The 13,258-nt window shown below is 30.6% G+C and overlaps 1 protein-coding gene across 2 annotated transcripts in view; it reads right to left on the bottom strand.

The window, feature by feature from the left end:
- Positions 1-13,258, bottom strand: part of LOC115886066 (transducin-like enhancer protein 4) — a 352,927-nt gene that overhangs the window by 99,279 nt on the left and 240,390 nt on the right. For both annotated transcript variants that reach the window (XM_030905097.1, XM_030905096.1), the window contains exon 7: positions 12,601-12,626. In XM_030905097.1, coding sequence (XP_030760957.1) covers positions 12,601-12,626 — 26 coding nt within the window. The remainder of the gene's footprint in view (positions 1-12,600; positions 12,627-13,258) is intronic.

Below are 13,258 nucleotides of genomic sequence, written 5' to 3' on the forward strand. Positions count from 1 at the left end.
GTGTTATTACGTTATTTTGTGTCTTTTGAAGTTAAGTGGAGGAAAGATCGAGGGAAAATTAACTGTAGATCCAGAGCACAGTTTATAGTTAATACTCGGTGCTCAGGTAGAAAGTCTTACACACCAATAAAGTTACCATCAATAAAGTTCGTATAACATATCGTCATAGATGCATCTCCTATATGGTACAAGGATCGTACTAAACATATACTAAAAACTGGAGTAGCTGTAAAATATCGACATCACACGATAGGTAAATAATGGATTTTAGTACTGCAGAAAAATAATGTCAAAAGGTACTGGTTTAAAAAATTAGAAACAAACAAAACACACAATTGCGACCTTTTCAGATCTTTGTGGTCCTTTTCTGATTCTTAGGCCACATGGAATCAAGAGAAGAAATTTTATGAAAATTCTTAGACTATTCAACTATGAGGGGGAGAGAAGATGTCTTCATATAGCTTCCTGTAAGTCTATCACCTATTACAGAGAACCACATATTTGCAGAAAATATGCTCTGTCGTTTCTTCTCCAGATTGACAGAAAACCTGCAGATGGATTCCTCCGTCAGTACCATTAGCTTTTTTTAATATAAAAATTACGAAAGTATGTTACGATTTCTAGAGCCCTGAAAGAGAGAAAAAGTGGAACTATTTGTGAGCCCAAAACATCTACGTGGAGAAAGCCATTAGTTGTTGAAGACTATCCTAGAAGCATAATAAGGAGACATGTGCACGCCTTTTACTTCAACAAGGAAATGCCAATTCTCGATAAAATTCAAAAAGTTGTAAACGAACACAAGAACTTGCCGGAAATGGAGAGACACTTTGGACAACTTTAAAAGAAATGAATTTCTCGTTGGAAAAGTCCAACCGGAAGTCTGTACTCATTGACAGAGAGAACATAATTCTTTGGAGCAGGCAATATCTAAGGGATATTCGTAAATATTGCAGGGAAGGAAAATATATCATCTACTTAGACGAAACATGGGTGTATGAATGGAATTCCGATTGCTTTTCCGAAATGATATTATTAGTTCCAGAAAACTCTGCCATTGTTATGGACAATGCCAGTTATTATTCGAGATTAGTAGAAAAATTGCCAACTTGGAGGAAAGGGGACATTATATGTTGGTTGTCTCAAAATGATATTTCATTCGAAAACGGAATGTTGAAGAAGGATCTGGTACAAATAGTTAGGCAACACAAATCACTGTTTAAAACATATTTTACTGACGAAATGACTAAAGCGCATGGAATAAATGTTTTCTTCGGTTGCTGCTCTACCAATTGTGAATTAAATCCCATCGAACTCTATGGGCAATTCCATCGAAAACATGGGCATAAATGGAAGGATGCCACAATAACGTTTAAGTTAAAATATGTACGAGAACTTATGAATGTGTCGATAACACAAAACTTTGCTGAAAATTGGACAAATGCCATAAACCACACTGAGAAAAAATACGCATTGTACAATGCACAATAAATCACGTTAAAATAAATAACTCGTTTTATGGAATTCGTTTTATCTAATTATTTGTTTCATAAACGATTGCTGTTTTATATACATAATAAAAATTAAAGCATTCAGAATAAAGTGAATACTATTTTATCGGATATCTAATATTTTATTTTGTCCTTTTAATTTAAAGTAATTATTACCCTATATGTTTTAAAAGAACCAAGTTCAAAATAAACTGGCATTGTCTTATTATTTTTGAAAAGTGTTGCTTGTCTATTTATTTCAATAAGACGTACTTATAATAAATTTATTTTAAGCACGGGAGTGTTTTATTTCTATAAGAATTGCTAACAGTTTAAATACATTTCTGGTAGGCTTTTGCCACGTGATCAGTACTCTCCAATAGAAAGTCATGCATTCGAGGTGGACATCGAAAGAACATGTTTGGCGGGATTGACGGGATAAGCCCGATCAGCCACATATTTTTGTCACGTTCTATTATTTTGAACAGTACAATGGTATTTATTGTGTATGACAGTTGTTAGTGATAAAAAGGAGAATTGTATGGTTTACAGGTGATGTGTTGTTTTGTTTGGGTTGGTTTGGTTAGTTTCGAATAGATTTACCATAACCATTCCAGACCTCTCGGTCTCTGTATCACTTTAATATTAAGGTTGATTCTCACTATACCTACTTTCCGTATCAGCTACCTTTCGTTTACCATCCGTTTACATTAAATATCATATCATGTAAATGAATAGGACAATGCACACTATCCGTTCCGTTTCTCTTCCGTTCCATATTCTTTCCTTCCATACATTTTTTTGGCGGACGGACTGAAGCGTATCGGAAACAGCGTCGTCAAGTTTTTACATCTGTATCAGCTCTGTTAAAATTTTGCCGATAATTATTTATTTTTTCGCCTCTTAATTAAATCTATTACCTTTTTCAAAAGTACAAATTTTTAAAATTGTACAATAAAAAGTATGGAACTGTTACGGAAAGGAAGTATAGCGTCAATACAGTAAGAAATACGGAACGGATATGGAATGGAAACGGAAAGTATAGCGAGAATCAACCTTTAGACGGAACGAAGTAGAAAATCTAACACAAAAGTTTTGACCCCAGGAATCCAAAAAACATGGTTTTAGTCCGTCCATCCATCATCAAAAAATTTCATTCGCCAATAAATTTGTAATTGTCAGAGATATAAGAAAGTTTTATTAATAAATGTCAAATATTTGTGGTAGGAAATTTAATTCTCTACAAAATCGATCTCTTGACTTTGTTTTGTATTTCCCTTAGTTTTTGAGTTATAACAATAAAAAAAACTGAGCAAGGTGACTTGTCCTTGTCTATACGAAAAAATATTAGTGTCTTCTTTAAAAGCGAATAACTCCAATAAAAATAAAGCTATTGATATGAATAAAAAAATATACAATAGAGAAAGGATGTATCTAGACGATAAAATGACTTTTAAATTCCTGGCTGCCTTAACATTTTGTACCGAGTGATTCAAACTTTCACAAAAATATCAATATTTTGTTTTCCCTTACATATTTGACAGATAAAAACTTTCATGTTTAATTTAGAAAAAAAACACTAAAAATCGAATAATTTAGTTACATATTGCAACACAAAAAAGAAAAAAAACAGAAAGAAAATTTTTTAAGGCGCTAATTGAAAAACTAAAAGAAACTAACCTTTCTCCTGAAAAAAAAACAACAAAAAGCCAAAAGAAAACCTAAACAAGCCGCCCGCCGCAACTTTGGTCCAAGATAATAATTCACCTCGGAATAAATTCCGAGACTGGCGACCGGGAAACTCGTAAAGCGTGGAAATTACTTTTCCGAAGATTCCGGTTTTATAGTTTAGAATTAGTTTTCCGCGCGCGCAGAAACGGAAAAACGCCACTAAGAAGAGAATACGGGGCGGAAAAGGGGGATAGGGGGTGGTTTGGGCGGTCGGGTCGGATTAAATTAGAACATTAAAATTTATATCTTCATCTGGAAGAGGGAAAAAGAAATATAAGAGGGAAAGAAGCTATAAAGGATTGGGAAATCGAACTTAAAAAGGTCTGGATTTCCGTAAATAAAGCAGGAGTGGACTCTTTTTAATTTTGTAATATTTATTTTAACGGTCAGTTTTTTTTTAAATAGTCCGGTTAATATGTTAGAATGGGAATATGCCTGATAGGTGAAAAACTGAATAAAAATTATTGAGACTATTGCCTTTATTTTTGCAGTCCTAAAAATTTGTTAATTTATAGATTTCGACAGCTAATGAGAGAAGAAAAGCAGATGACGGCCATGCAAATCTATTTATTTTACTAAAAAAAGTTTCTAATATTTTTTAAGTTAACTATGGATGGGTTTAAATATAAATCCGTCACGCGTCGTCTCTTGTTGTTTTTAACCAGTTTTATTGGTTTATTACAAAAATGACAGATCATATTTCAATTTTATTGGTTTGACGGAACGATGAATGACAAACGGACGCCGATGCGTATGAACTCCCCTTTAGATTTTTGAGGCTTGTGAAAGTCTTACCCTTTGAATAAGAATACTAAGGAAGGAGCATAATGCTATCCATGTATTCATGCATGGTGGGCGGAAAAAGGACTCTAGGGTGGGGATCCTTGACCGTTTTGTTTGACGATTCATTTGACACATTTGAATATGATTTGAAATTTTGTGGATTTGTCGGTCTTTACGGAGCTTATTTTATGTTATTTATTCTACTACTGATAGTTGTATAAAGGTGGTAAATCTAGATGGAAATTGTGGCAGAACTTAAATTAACAGTGACACTATCGCGATTTAACGAAAAAGACTCTAAAACAGTTGGTTGTGTAGCGTGCGGTAGATCTCGGCAAAAATCGAGTGAAATAATGGAACAACTTTTCGCTAGTAAGTGACTATAGTAAACGCCACGAATGTTTGGGAGTGATTCATCGGTCGCTACCATGTGAACGGAAACGGAAAAACGCCACTAAGAAGAGAATACGGGGCGGAAAAGGGGGATAGGGGGTGGTTTGGGCGGTCGGGTCGGATTAAATTAGAACATTAAAATTTATATCTTCATCTGGAAGAGGGAAAAAGAAATATAAGAGGGAAAGAAGCTATAAAGGATTGGGAAATCGAACTTAAAAAGGTCTGGATTTCCGTAAATAAAGCAGGAGTGGACTCTTTTTAATTTTGTAATATTTATTTTAACGGTCAGTTTATTTTTAAATAGTCCGGTTAATATGTTAGAATGGGAATATGCCTGATAGGTGAAAAACTGAATAAAAATGATTGAGGCTATTGCCTTTATTTTTGCAGTCCTAAAAATTTGTTAATTTATAGTTTATATTATAAGTAGCGTGTACCCGCGACTTCGTTCGCGTCAAATTAATCATTTGTAATGGTGATGATAAAACAAAGCAAGAATTTCCATTATCATATAAAGTGGATAAAATTTTCTCACATTTATGTCAGCATGAGAAAAAACAATATGGCGATATTATTATATTTTGGCAGTTACTAAATATGAAAGATAAAAATCGTATTCACCCCATTTCACCGGCGTTTTCACCCTCTTAGAATTTGAGTTTCGAAAAATCCCTTCTTACCAAACCTCTACACCCTAAAGTCAATCCGTCTTCCAAAAATCAGCTTTTTACGTCAAGCGCTTTAAGCAGGATTGTGATTAATCAATGACTAAATTTTTCGAAACACCCTGTATACATTTTTAAATAATCTTAAAATATGTAAAAAAACAAAATAAAATATACGTGTTTAATCGTTTTTTTTTCTGAAACTTGACCGTTTTTTAAATAAAAAATATTGTAATATTCGAGGGGTGGTTTCACTCCCTTGGAACTGGAATTTCGAAAATCCCTTCTTATCGAACCTCTACACCCTCGAATCAACCTGTATGCCAAAATTGAGCTTCTTACGTTGAGTGGTTTGAGCAGGATCGTGATTAATCAGTGAGTGAGTCACTTAAGGATTTTAAATATATAGTATAGATCACAGATCACAGCTGCAAATATAGTCTGGCTCATGTAGAACATCCAATGATGTGGAATGCCAGACTCGTCCAACGCTGGTCAAGTGCGCTAAATTCGGCATGTTCAATTATACAGGTGATTGTTGTCATCACTAGATGTTTTTTTTTCATAATTTATGGTAAGAAAAGTGTTTAGGGCGAAATTTTGAAAATTGCCAAAAACATTTTTCTCAAAGTTTTGACCCCAGGAATCCATAAAACATGGTTTTAGTCCGTCCATCCATCATCAAAAAAATTCATTCGCCAATAACTTTGTAATTGTCAGAGATATAAGAAAGTTTTATTAATAAATGTCAAATATTTGTGGTAGGAAATTTAATTCTCTACAAAATCGATCTCTTGACTTTGTTTTGTATTTCCCTTAGTTTTTGAGTTATAACAATAAAAAAAAACTGAGCAAGGTGACTTGTCCTTGTCTATACGAAAAAATATTAGTGTCTTCTTTAAAAGCGAATAACTCCAATAAAAATAAAGCTATTGATATGAATAAAAAAATATACAATAGAGAAAGGATGCATCTAGACGATAAAATGACTTTTAAATTCCTGGCTGCCTTAACATTTTGTACCGAGTGATTCAAACTTTCACAAAAATATCAAAATTTTGTTTTCCCTTGCATATTTGACAGATAAAAACTTTCATGTTTAATTTAGAAAAAAAACACTAAAAATCGAATAATTTAGTTACATATTGCTTAAAAAATCATCAAAATCGGTCCACTAGAACCAAATATATTAAACTTTAAAATACATAAAAATTTTAAGGTGCCTTTTTTTCGTGCCGGTGATTGTATATTCAAGTGTTTTCTATATATTTCTAAATTTAAAAAAAAAAAAGTTCTATTGAAACTCAAATATTCATTTAAAATGCATTAAATTCTTTAAACAAGGTAAACAAGGAGAAAAAATTTAAAAACAAACAGAAGCAACAATCACTTAGTTCGGTCCTGGTGTTTGTCACAACCGTAAATCCCATTAAGACGTCGTGAAAAATAACCGAAACGTCTAAAGCTGATTATTACTCATCGTTTAGCGAGCCATCTGCAGGATAGAGAATTACTTTCCGAGTAGAGTTTAAAGATAAATGGACAGAAACAACAAGCCGAAGCTAGCTGTGTAGCTGTAATTATCTCTATTCCTTTTATTTCATGTTTGGTGTTTATTTTCTTGCATGAAGTAAATCGTTCGTTACTCATTTTTCCTATTTTTAGCAAATTTTCTACTTTGTGAATAGATTCTAACCAGAATCATACAGTAATAGAAATTATGTCCACTCATATATGAGGTGTTTAAAGTAGTAGTGGGAACTATCGAATGAATACTATCGAAACATTCGATAGTTGCAATTCATTCGAATAATTCGATAGTTAGTAAGAAAACATTCGTTGAAAACTATTCGAATAAAAATTATCGAATAGATCCGTCATCTGCCTTGAAATATTGTATTCTAGTAATTCGGCAGCAAAAACCATTCATTTATAAAATTCATTCATTTATAAAATTCATTCATTTATGAAATTCATTTATTCGTCAGGATCGATTATAATAAAATATTAACTGAATTTTAGTTGTCGCCCGGCGACGTAGTTTTTTTTCCGAGAAAGCGGTCGGTGGCAATGCTATGAAAGAAGCCGGCATCTTTGATTTTTTGCGGAGTCATATATAGATAAGGACACTTTATTTTTTTATTGAGGTGCTAGTATTTACACAGAAAATACATTATGAAGGGCGCTGTTGCCATATTTTTGTATTAGTTGATATTAGCAAAGAATATTATTGTTTGGCTTTAGTTAGTTAGGGATAGTATGTCTATATATTCTGCATTTTTTATTAATATTCTGTTGTTACACTGCAATAATACTTGTTATTTTGGATGTAGGAAAATTATTTTTAATGTTTTTAAGCAAAGACTGGTTTAATAAATAATAATAACAGTAATAATTTGTTATACCTATTAACAACAAAATTTAAAATCATTTAATATAAATATTTTTTTAAGTAGTAGCAAAATATAAACAACAAATTAGATGTCAAATTTATTTATATTAGATCCTATTTAAAAATAATATAGTCTCTAATTTTTTTGGCAACGTTGGTTTATTAAATAATAATAATTACAGAACTAATTTGTTATATTAACAACAAATTTTAAAATCATGAAATATAAACATTTATTAATTTTCTAAGCAAGCGGTGTAATGGAAGGAAAATATAAATAAAAATTAGAAATCAAAATTATTTATATTAGGTGCTTTATATTACTATTTAAAAATTATATTTACTTTTACTGGCATTTACTTTAAAAAATAAATGAAATATTTCTTCGCAAAAAACTACATGTAAGAGAAATAGCATAAACAAAATACAAACATCGTTAACTTTTTTTTTAAATTGGGACGTGTAAAACTTTCATTTTAATTTTCTCACCCCATAGTTTGAGTTCGATAACCATTTACTTAACTACATTACTTAAATATGATTATTAAGTTCAACTAATTAATATTATTAAAACATCTAAAATACAAATATGTATTTTTAAAATTAATTGTAAGTTCATCTCATCTCTCTTAAAAATTGCTACCTCTCAAAATTTCCCATTAAAAAATAGCCATATACCATATAAAATTAAATAATTGAAAGATCGGACTACGGAAAACCACACAAATTTTCGGAAAACTTTTGACCACCTGCACATGCACACAATCGTCAATAAATAAAATTAAAAAATAACTACTATTTTAGTATTTTAACTATTTTAATAAACGCAAAAATAGCACAGTATTTATACGGCAAAGTTATAAAAATTTGGAAGAACTAATAATGCACTGACGCATACAAAAATCAAACGAATACTAAATTTCATTTATCAAAAACATTCGATAGTCGTGGCTCAACGATAACCATTTAGTCGCACGGCGAGGTTGTCACATATGCTTTAGTTTACAAATGAATGAATGATTTTATTCGAATAAAACCATTCGATAGTTGAAATCATTCATTCATTAACCATTCGATAGTCTAATTCATTCGATAGTTCCCATCGCTAGTTTAAAGTGATATTTTATCCGCCTAGTGGGACAATAGTTATTTTTTAAACAAGACGATAAAATGGTATTTTATCGTCGTGTATAAAACAATATTTTTTTTCCATAGCGAGTTACGTTTTAAAAAATATTCAGAAATTATTATTTCAAGGAATTTATTACGAGTAGAAAAAATATTGTGCTGAGTTGGCGTTGGTTTCTATGAAATTTGACAAATAAATAAAGCTGTCGCTTTAGTTGTCAGTTTTGTGTCAATATTTTTTAATTCCCTTTCGCGTCGATTGCTCAAAAAGAAATAAGTAAATTACCAATAGATATTCAGGCTGAGGCGACAAACGCCATATCCAAACTACTTCCATTTAAATCCCGAATAACTTATGAAAAGGAAAACAGAAATTTTCAAAAATGGAAGCAATAAAAAAACGTGCGAGAAGAAATAACGTTTTTAACCTATCCTCGTTGTTAAAGTATCATTTAATCTAGCCTTACGGTTAAAGTACTATTTTATCTATTATTTATTTTTGATAGACTTCACAAACTATTTTATATTTTAGAAAGTTTTGCATATAATTTTGAACACCCTGTACGGTTTAATATTACGATATCTATAGCAAAGTCAGTATAGACCAACTATAGTAAATACCTAGTATAGTTTTGATTTCAGGACATTTCTTGTAATTTTATTTTTTTTAATAAAGCTGAAAAAAAGATTTATTTATTTATATATTAGTATTTCTGAAACTATCAAAAAATATTTAATAATATCTTAGGATTATGCAAAGTGATCAGAAAGGAAGCAAAAAATGCAATAAGATACAGGGTGTTCCATTAAAAAAAATCATCTCGATTCACTCACATTTTTTTGAACCACCCTTTAGAAGTTAGACTGTTTTCCTGAAATAGATCCTAATACATACTTTAGGTTTGCACTTATCTAAAATTTCTAAGTTTCTTATTATAGAAGCTACAGATGCCCGACACATTTTTGCCGGACCTGTATAAAGTAGTAAAAAATCTTTAATATTCACCCAAACTTCGCAGGTGGTAAATGGGCTTCTTGAGCTTCTGCAAATATTGCAGCACGAACATGTCTATCATCTTGGTGCATTTTTCAAACTTTTGCAATTTCTTATTACACACAAGCTCGGAATTTTATTTTTGTCTAGTGTTGTTTGTAACAACACTAAAAGCATAGTTACCATAACAACAAACGCTATATTTAGTTCGGTTTTCAAAATATTATTGCTAATACTATGAACTGTTTTACTTCCTGTTTCATCGGAAATTACTGCACCTTCACTATTTCTTACTTTATGTGATAGAAAATCACATTCTGAATAGAATGATCTCGAGAATGATAGACAGCTTTGATATTTGTGTATTTGCTTAATATGTGTATGTGTTATTGCTTAAATAATAATGATAGTCAACTTTTAACATTTGTGTTTTTGCATAAAACAGCATTTTAAATTTCAATCTAGAGTGCTATAGATGTGATAAAATCACTAATTTTAAATCAAGGAGCCTTGGAAAAATAGATTTGATCGTCAAATCTTTTTCGTGACATTTCCTTGTGGTATAAAAGATGCACAAATGGCATTTTTATTCAAAACTCAAATTTTTCAAATGGAACGAGTGTGGCTCATATTTTATGTTTTAACATTTTTAAGAATAATTTGTTACTACATACCTGGTATCTCCGAGTCAAATAAAGTAAAAAATATTTAGAATGTTAAAAAAAGAGTATTTTAGTTTTCTTGAAAGATTTTCTTTCAATATTATAATACTGACCGAAATGTCAAAATCATATTTTTTTCAAATCTTTAGCTAAAAACTTCTGGTTCTGCTAAACAATATCACAACAATGCAATATTTCCAAGGATTATGATATTTTTTACATAATAGTATTAACTATGATAACCATTTACTCTTTAGTAATAAATACTTTAAATTTTCTTCAAATATGTGAAACGTGAATGTATACCGGGTGCGTCTCAAAAGTGGCTCATCCCTATAACTTTTTTATTTTTCCACTTAAAAAAATCGAGATTTGATTTTAGTATATGACATAAATTAGGATTGATTGACGTATTCAGTTGTTTCTGGCCACCCAACGGAAATAACTACAACTTTTGATTTTTAAATGGCGCCCTCCGTATATTTTTACTTTATTTGATAGAAAATAATATTCTCAATAGAATGACATATCATATGTCAACTTTTGACATTTTCGCATATGGTTTATTTCAAATTGTAACATAGTGTGTGGTACCAAATTCTTCGTAAAAAAATGCTTCTTCCAAATATGCTAATGAGCCACCCTTGTTCCCTTTAAAAAAATTGAGATATAATTATTTAAGATACGATCTGGGTATTTTTTAACCGGCAAAGACAAGACACGAAAAACATTAAACGATCAAATGTATTTTTCCAAAGCTCGTTGATTAAAAACTAGTATATCTATGCCATTCTAGATTGAAATTTAAAATACGACTTACCTTTAAGCGAAAATGTCAAAAGTTGACATATGATATGCCACTCTATTCAGAGTGTCATTTTCTATCGAATAAAGTAAAAATCAAAAGTTGTAGTCATTTCCGCTGAAACAGGAAGTTACCAAAAATAATTGAATACGTCAATCCGTCCTAATTTATTTCATATACTAACATACCAAATCTCGATTTTTTTTTATCTGAAAAAATAAAAAAGTTATAGGGGTGAACTACTTTTGAGACGCACCCGGTATAGTATTGTATACTTCAGAAAACATATTTTCAATATGTACCATTGCGATAAAAAAAAAGTAGTACAACAAAATATGATTTAATCTGCTGGTCTATAATAAAATATTTTCTTTCAAACTGATAACTCAGTGTCATCAGAATTCTTGTGTCAGTGTAATTTTTAAAAAATGTCTTTAACTTCAAAGCAAAAATCGATTATATTTACGCGATTAAGGGATGGGGTTCCCATAAGGGACATTGCAGATGCATTAGGAATAAACAAAAAAACAGTGTTGTTGGTTAAATCCGAAATTCGAGAACATGGAAGTATTGTGAGATATCCTTATAGACCAGGAGTTCTATCTGGGATTACTAATTCTTGTACTACTTTTTTTTTATCGCAATGATACTAGGTAGGTACATACTGATATGTCAAAATCATTCATGTCTTAATTTTTCTTTCATTATTTTCCAAGCATTATGTTAATTTTGGTACATAATAGAATTAACTATGATACACTTTTACTCTTAAGAAAAAAATCTTACTCTGACACTAAAACATTTTTAAATACGTGAATGTTAATATAAAAATATTTATGTTTTGTTTTTTGTCTTATTTTTTGAAAAGAAAAATGTAAAATCTCTACTAGCACTGGTCACTTGATTTCCGTGGTCTGTACTTTAATGCATACGACAGAGATAAACATATACGACCAGAGACCAGTTGACAAACAGAGAGACGAAATATAATGCGGCATACAGTGTTGCCGGTTCGTACGAGAAATAAAATAATAAACAAAGATAAAATATATCTAAGCTATTCAATAATGCTCGTTTCTGTTAGACAGTTGTTTAAGTATTTATTACAGCTGTAGTAAAGTAATGTAGAATAAAAAATTGATGCAAAATCCGGCAATACCGCACAGAAAAAATGTATCAACCTAACTTTTATCTCTTTTCAATACATTTGATTTTTCATTTAAGCTGTCTACGTCACTGTCTTACACGTTAAAATCCAGACCACGCAGTCTCGATGACCAGATCGGTATGTCAAACCAAATTCAAACTAACTTTTGTTCAGATTTCAAAAACAATTTATTCATAACGACATAAATTATTGACAAAAGCACCGAAAGAACAAAATACAGCAAAATAAACATCGTGTTAGTTTAAAGATAAGTTTTAAGATAATATATATGTATATTCCATTTTTAGCTAGGTAGAGTTGAGTGTAGGGGCGATGCTCGAGGCCGAGGAGATGCAATATATGTTATAGAAATTGGAAAATTAAGCTCTAACAGTTACTGGGTTACTCACGTGTCGTTCTTCTGCGGAATTGATGCCTGAAACAAGAAAAAAAGCGTCGTATTAGTCGAGAAATTAATAAAATTTATTTTATTAATATTAATATTTTTAATATTAATATTTTATTAATATTAATTTTTAACACTAGGTAAAGTTTACACTTGATAACGGGCAGTGATAAAATATGTCTGACAGAAACGTTGTATAAGTTAAAATAAATAAAAAATGTCTATACCTAAAAAAAGTAACCAAACCAAAGCAAATTTCGTTTTCTTATAAGGGTCCGGCAATAGTGCTTCGGGCATCTGTAGCTACTATAGAATAAAGTGCTATCCTAAATTCAGGAAAATATTTTAACTTCTATCGGGTGACTCAAAAAAGTGTGCGTTGATCGGGATGATTTTTCTAATGAAACACCCTGTATATTATTGCATTTTTGGATTCCTTTCATATCACTTTACATAATTCTAAAATATGAGTAAATATATTTTGATAATTTCAGAGATACGACTATTAATAAATAAATAAAAAATATATATATATATATTTCAAACTTTCGTAAAAAAATATTACAAATACAAGAACTGTCCTGAAAGCAAAACTATATTAGATATTCACTTTAGATGGTCTATACTTAACTTTGATATAAACATCGTAATCTTAAATCATA

This window comes from Sitophilus oryzae, unplaced genomic scaffold (assembly GCF_002938485.1).
Source record: "Sitophilus oryzae breed Bouriz unplaced genomic scaffold, Soryzae_2.0 scaffold_466_pilon_pilon, whole genome shotgun sequence".
Lineage (NCBI taxonomy): Eukaryota > Metazoa > Arthropoda > Insecta > Coleoptera > Curculionidae > Sitophilus > Sitophilus oryzae.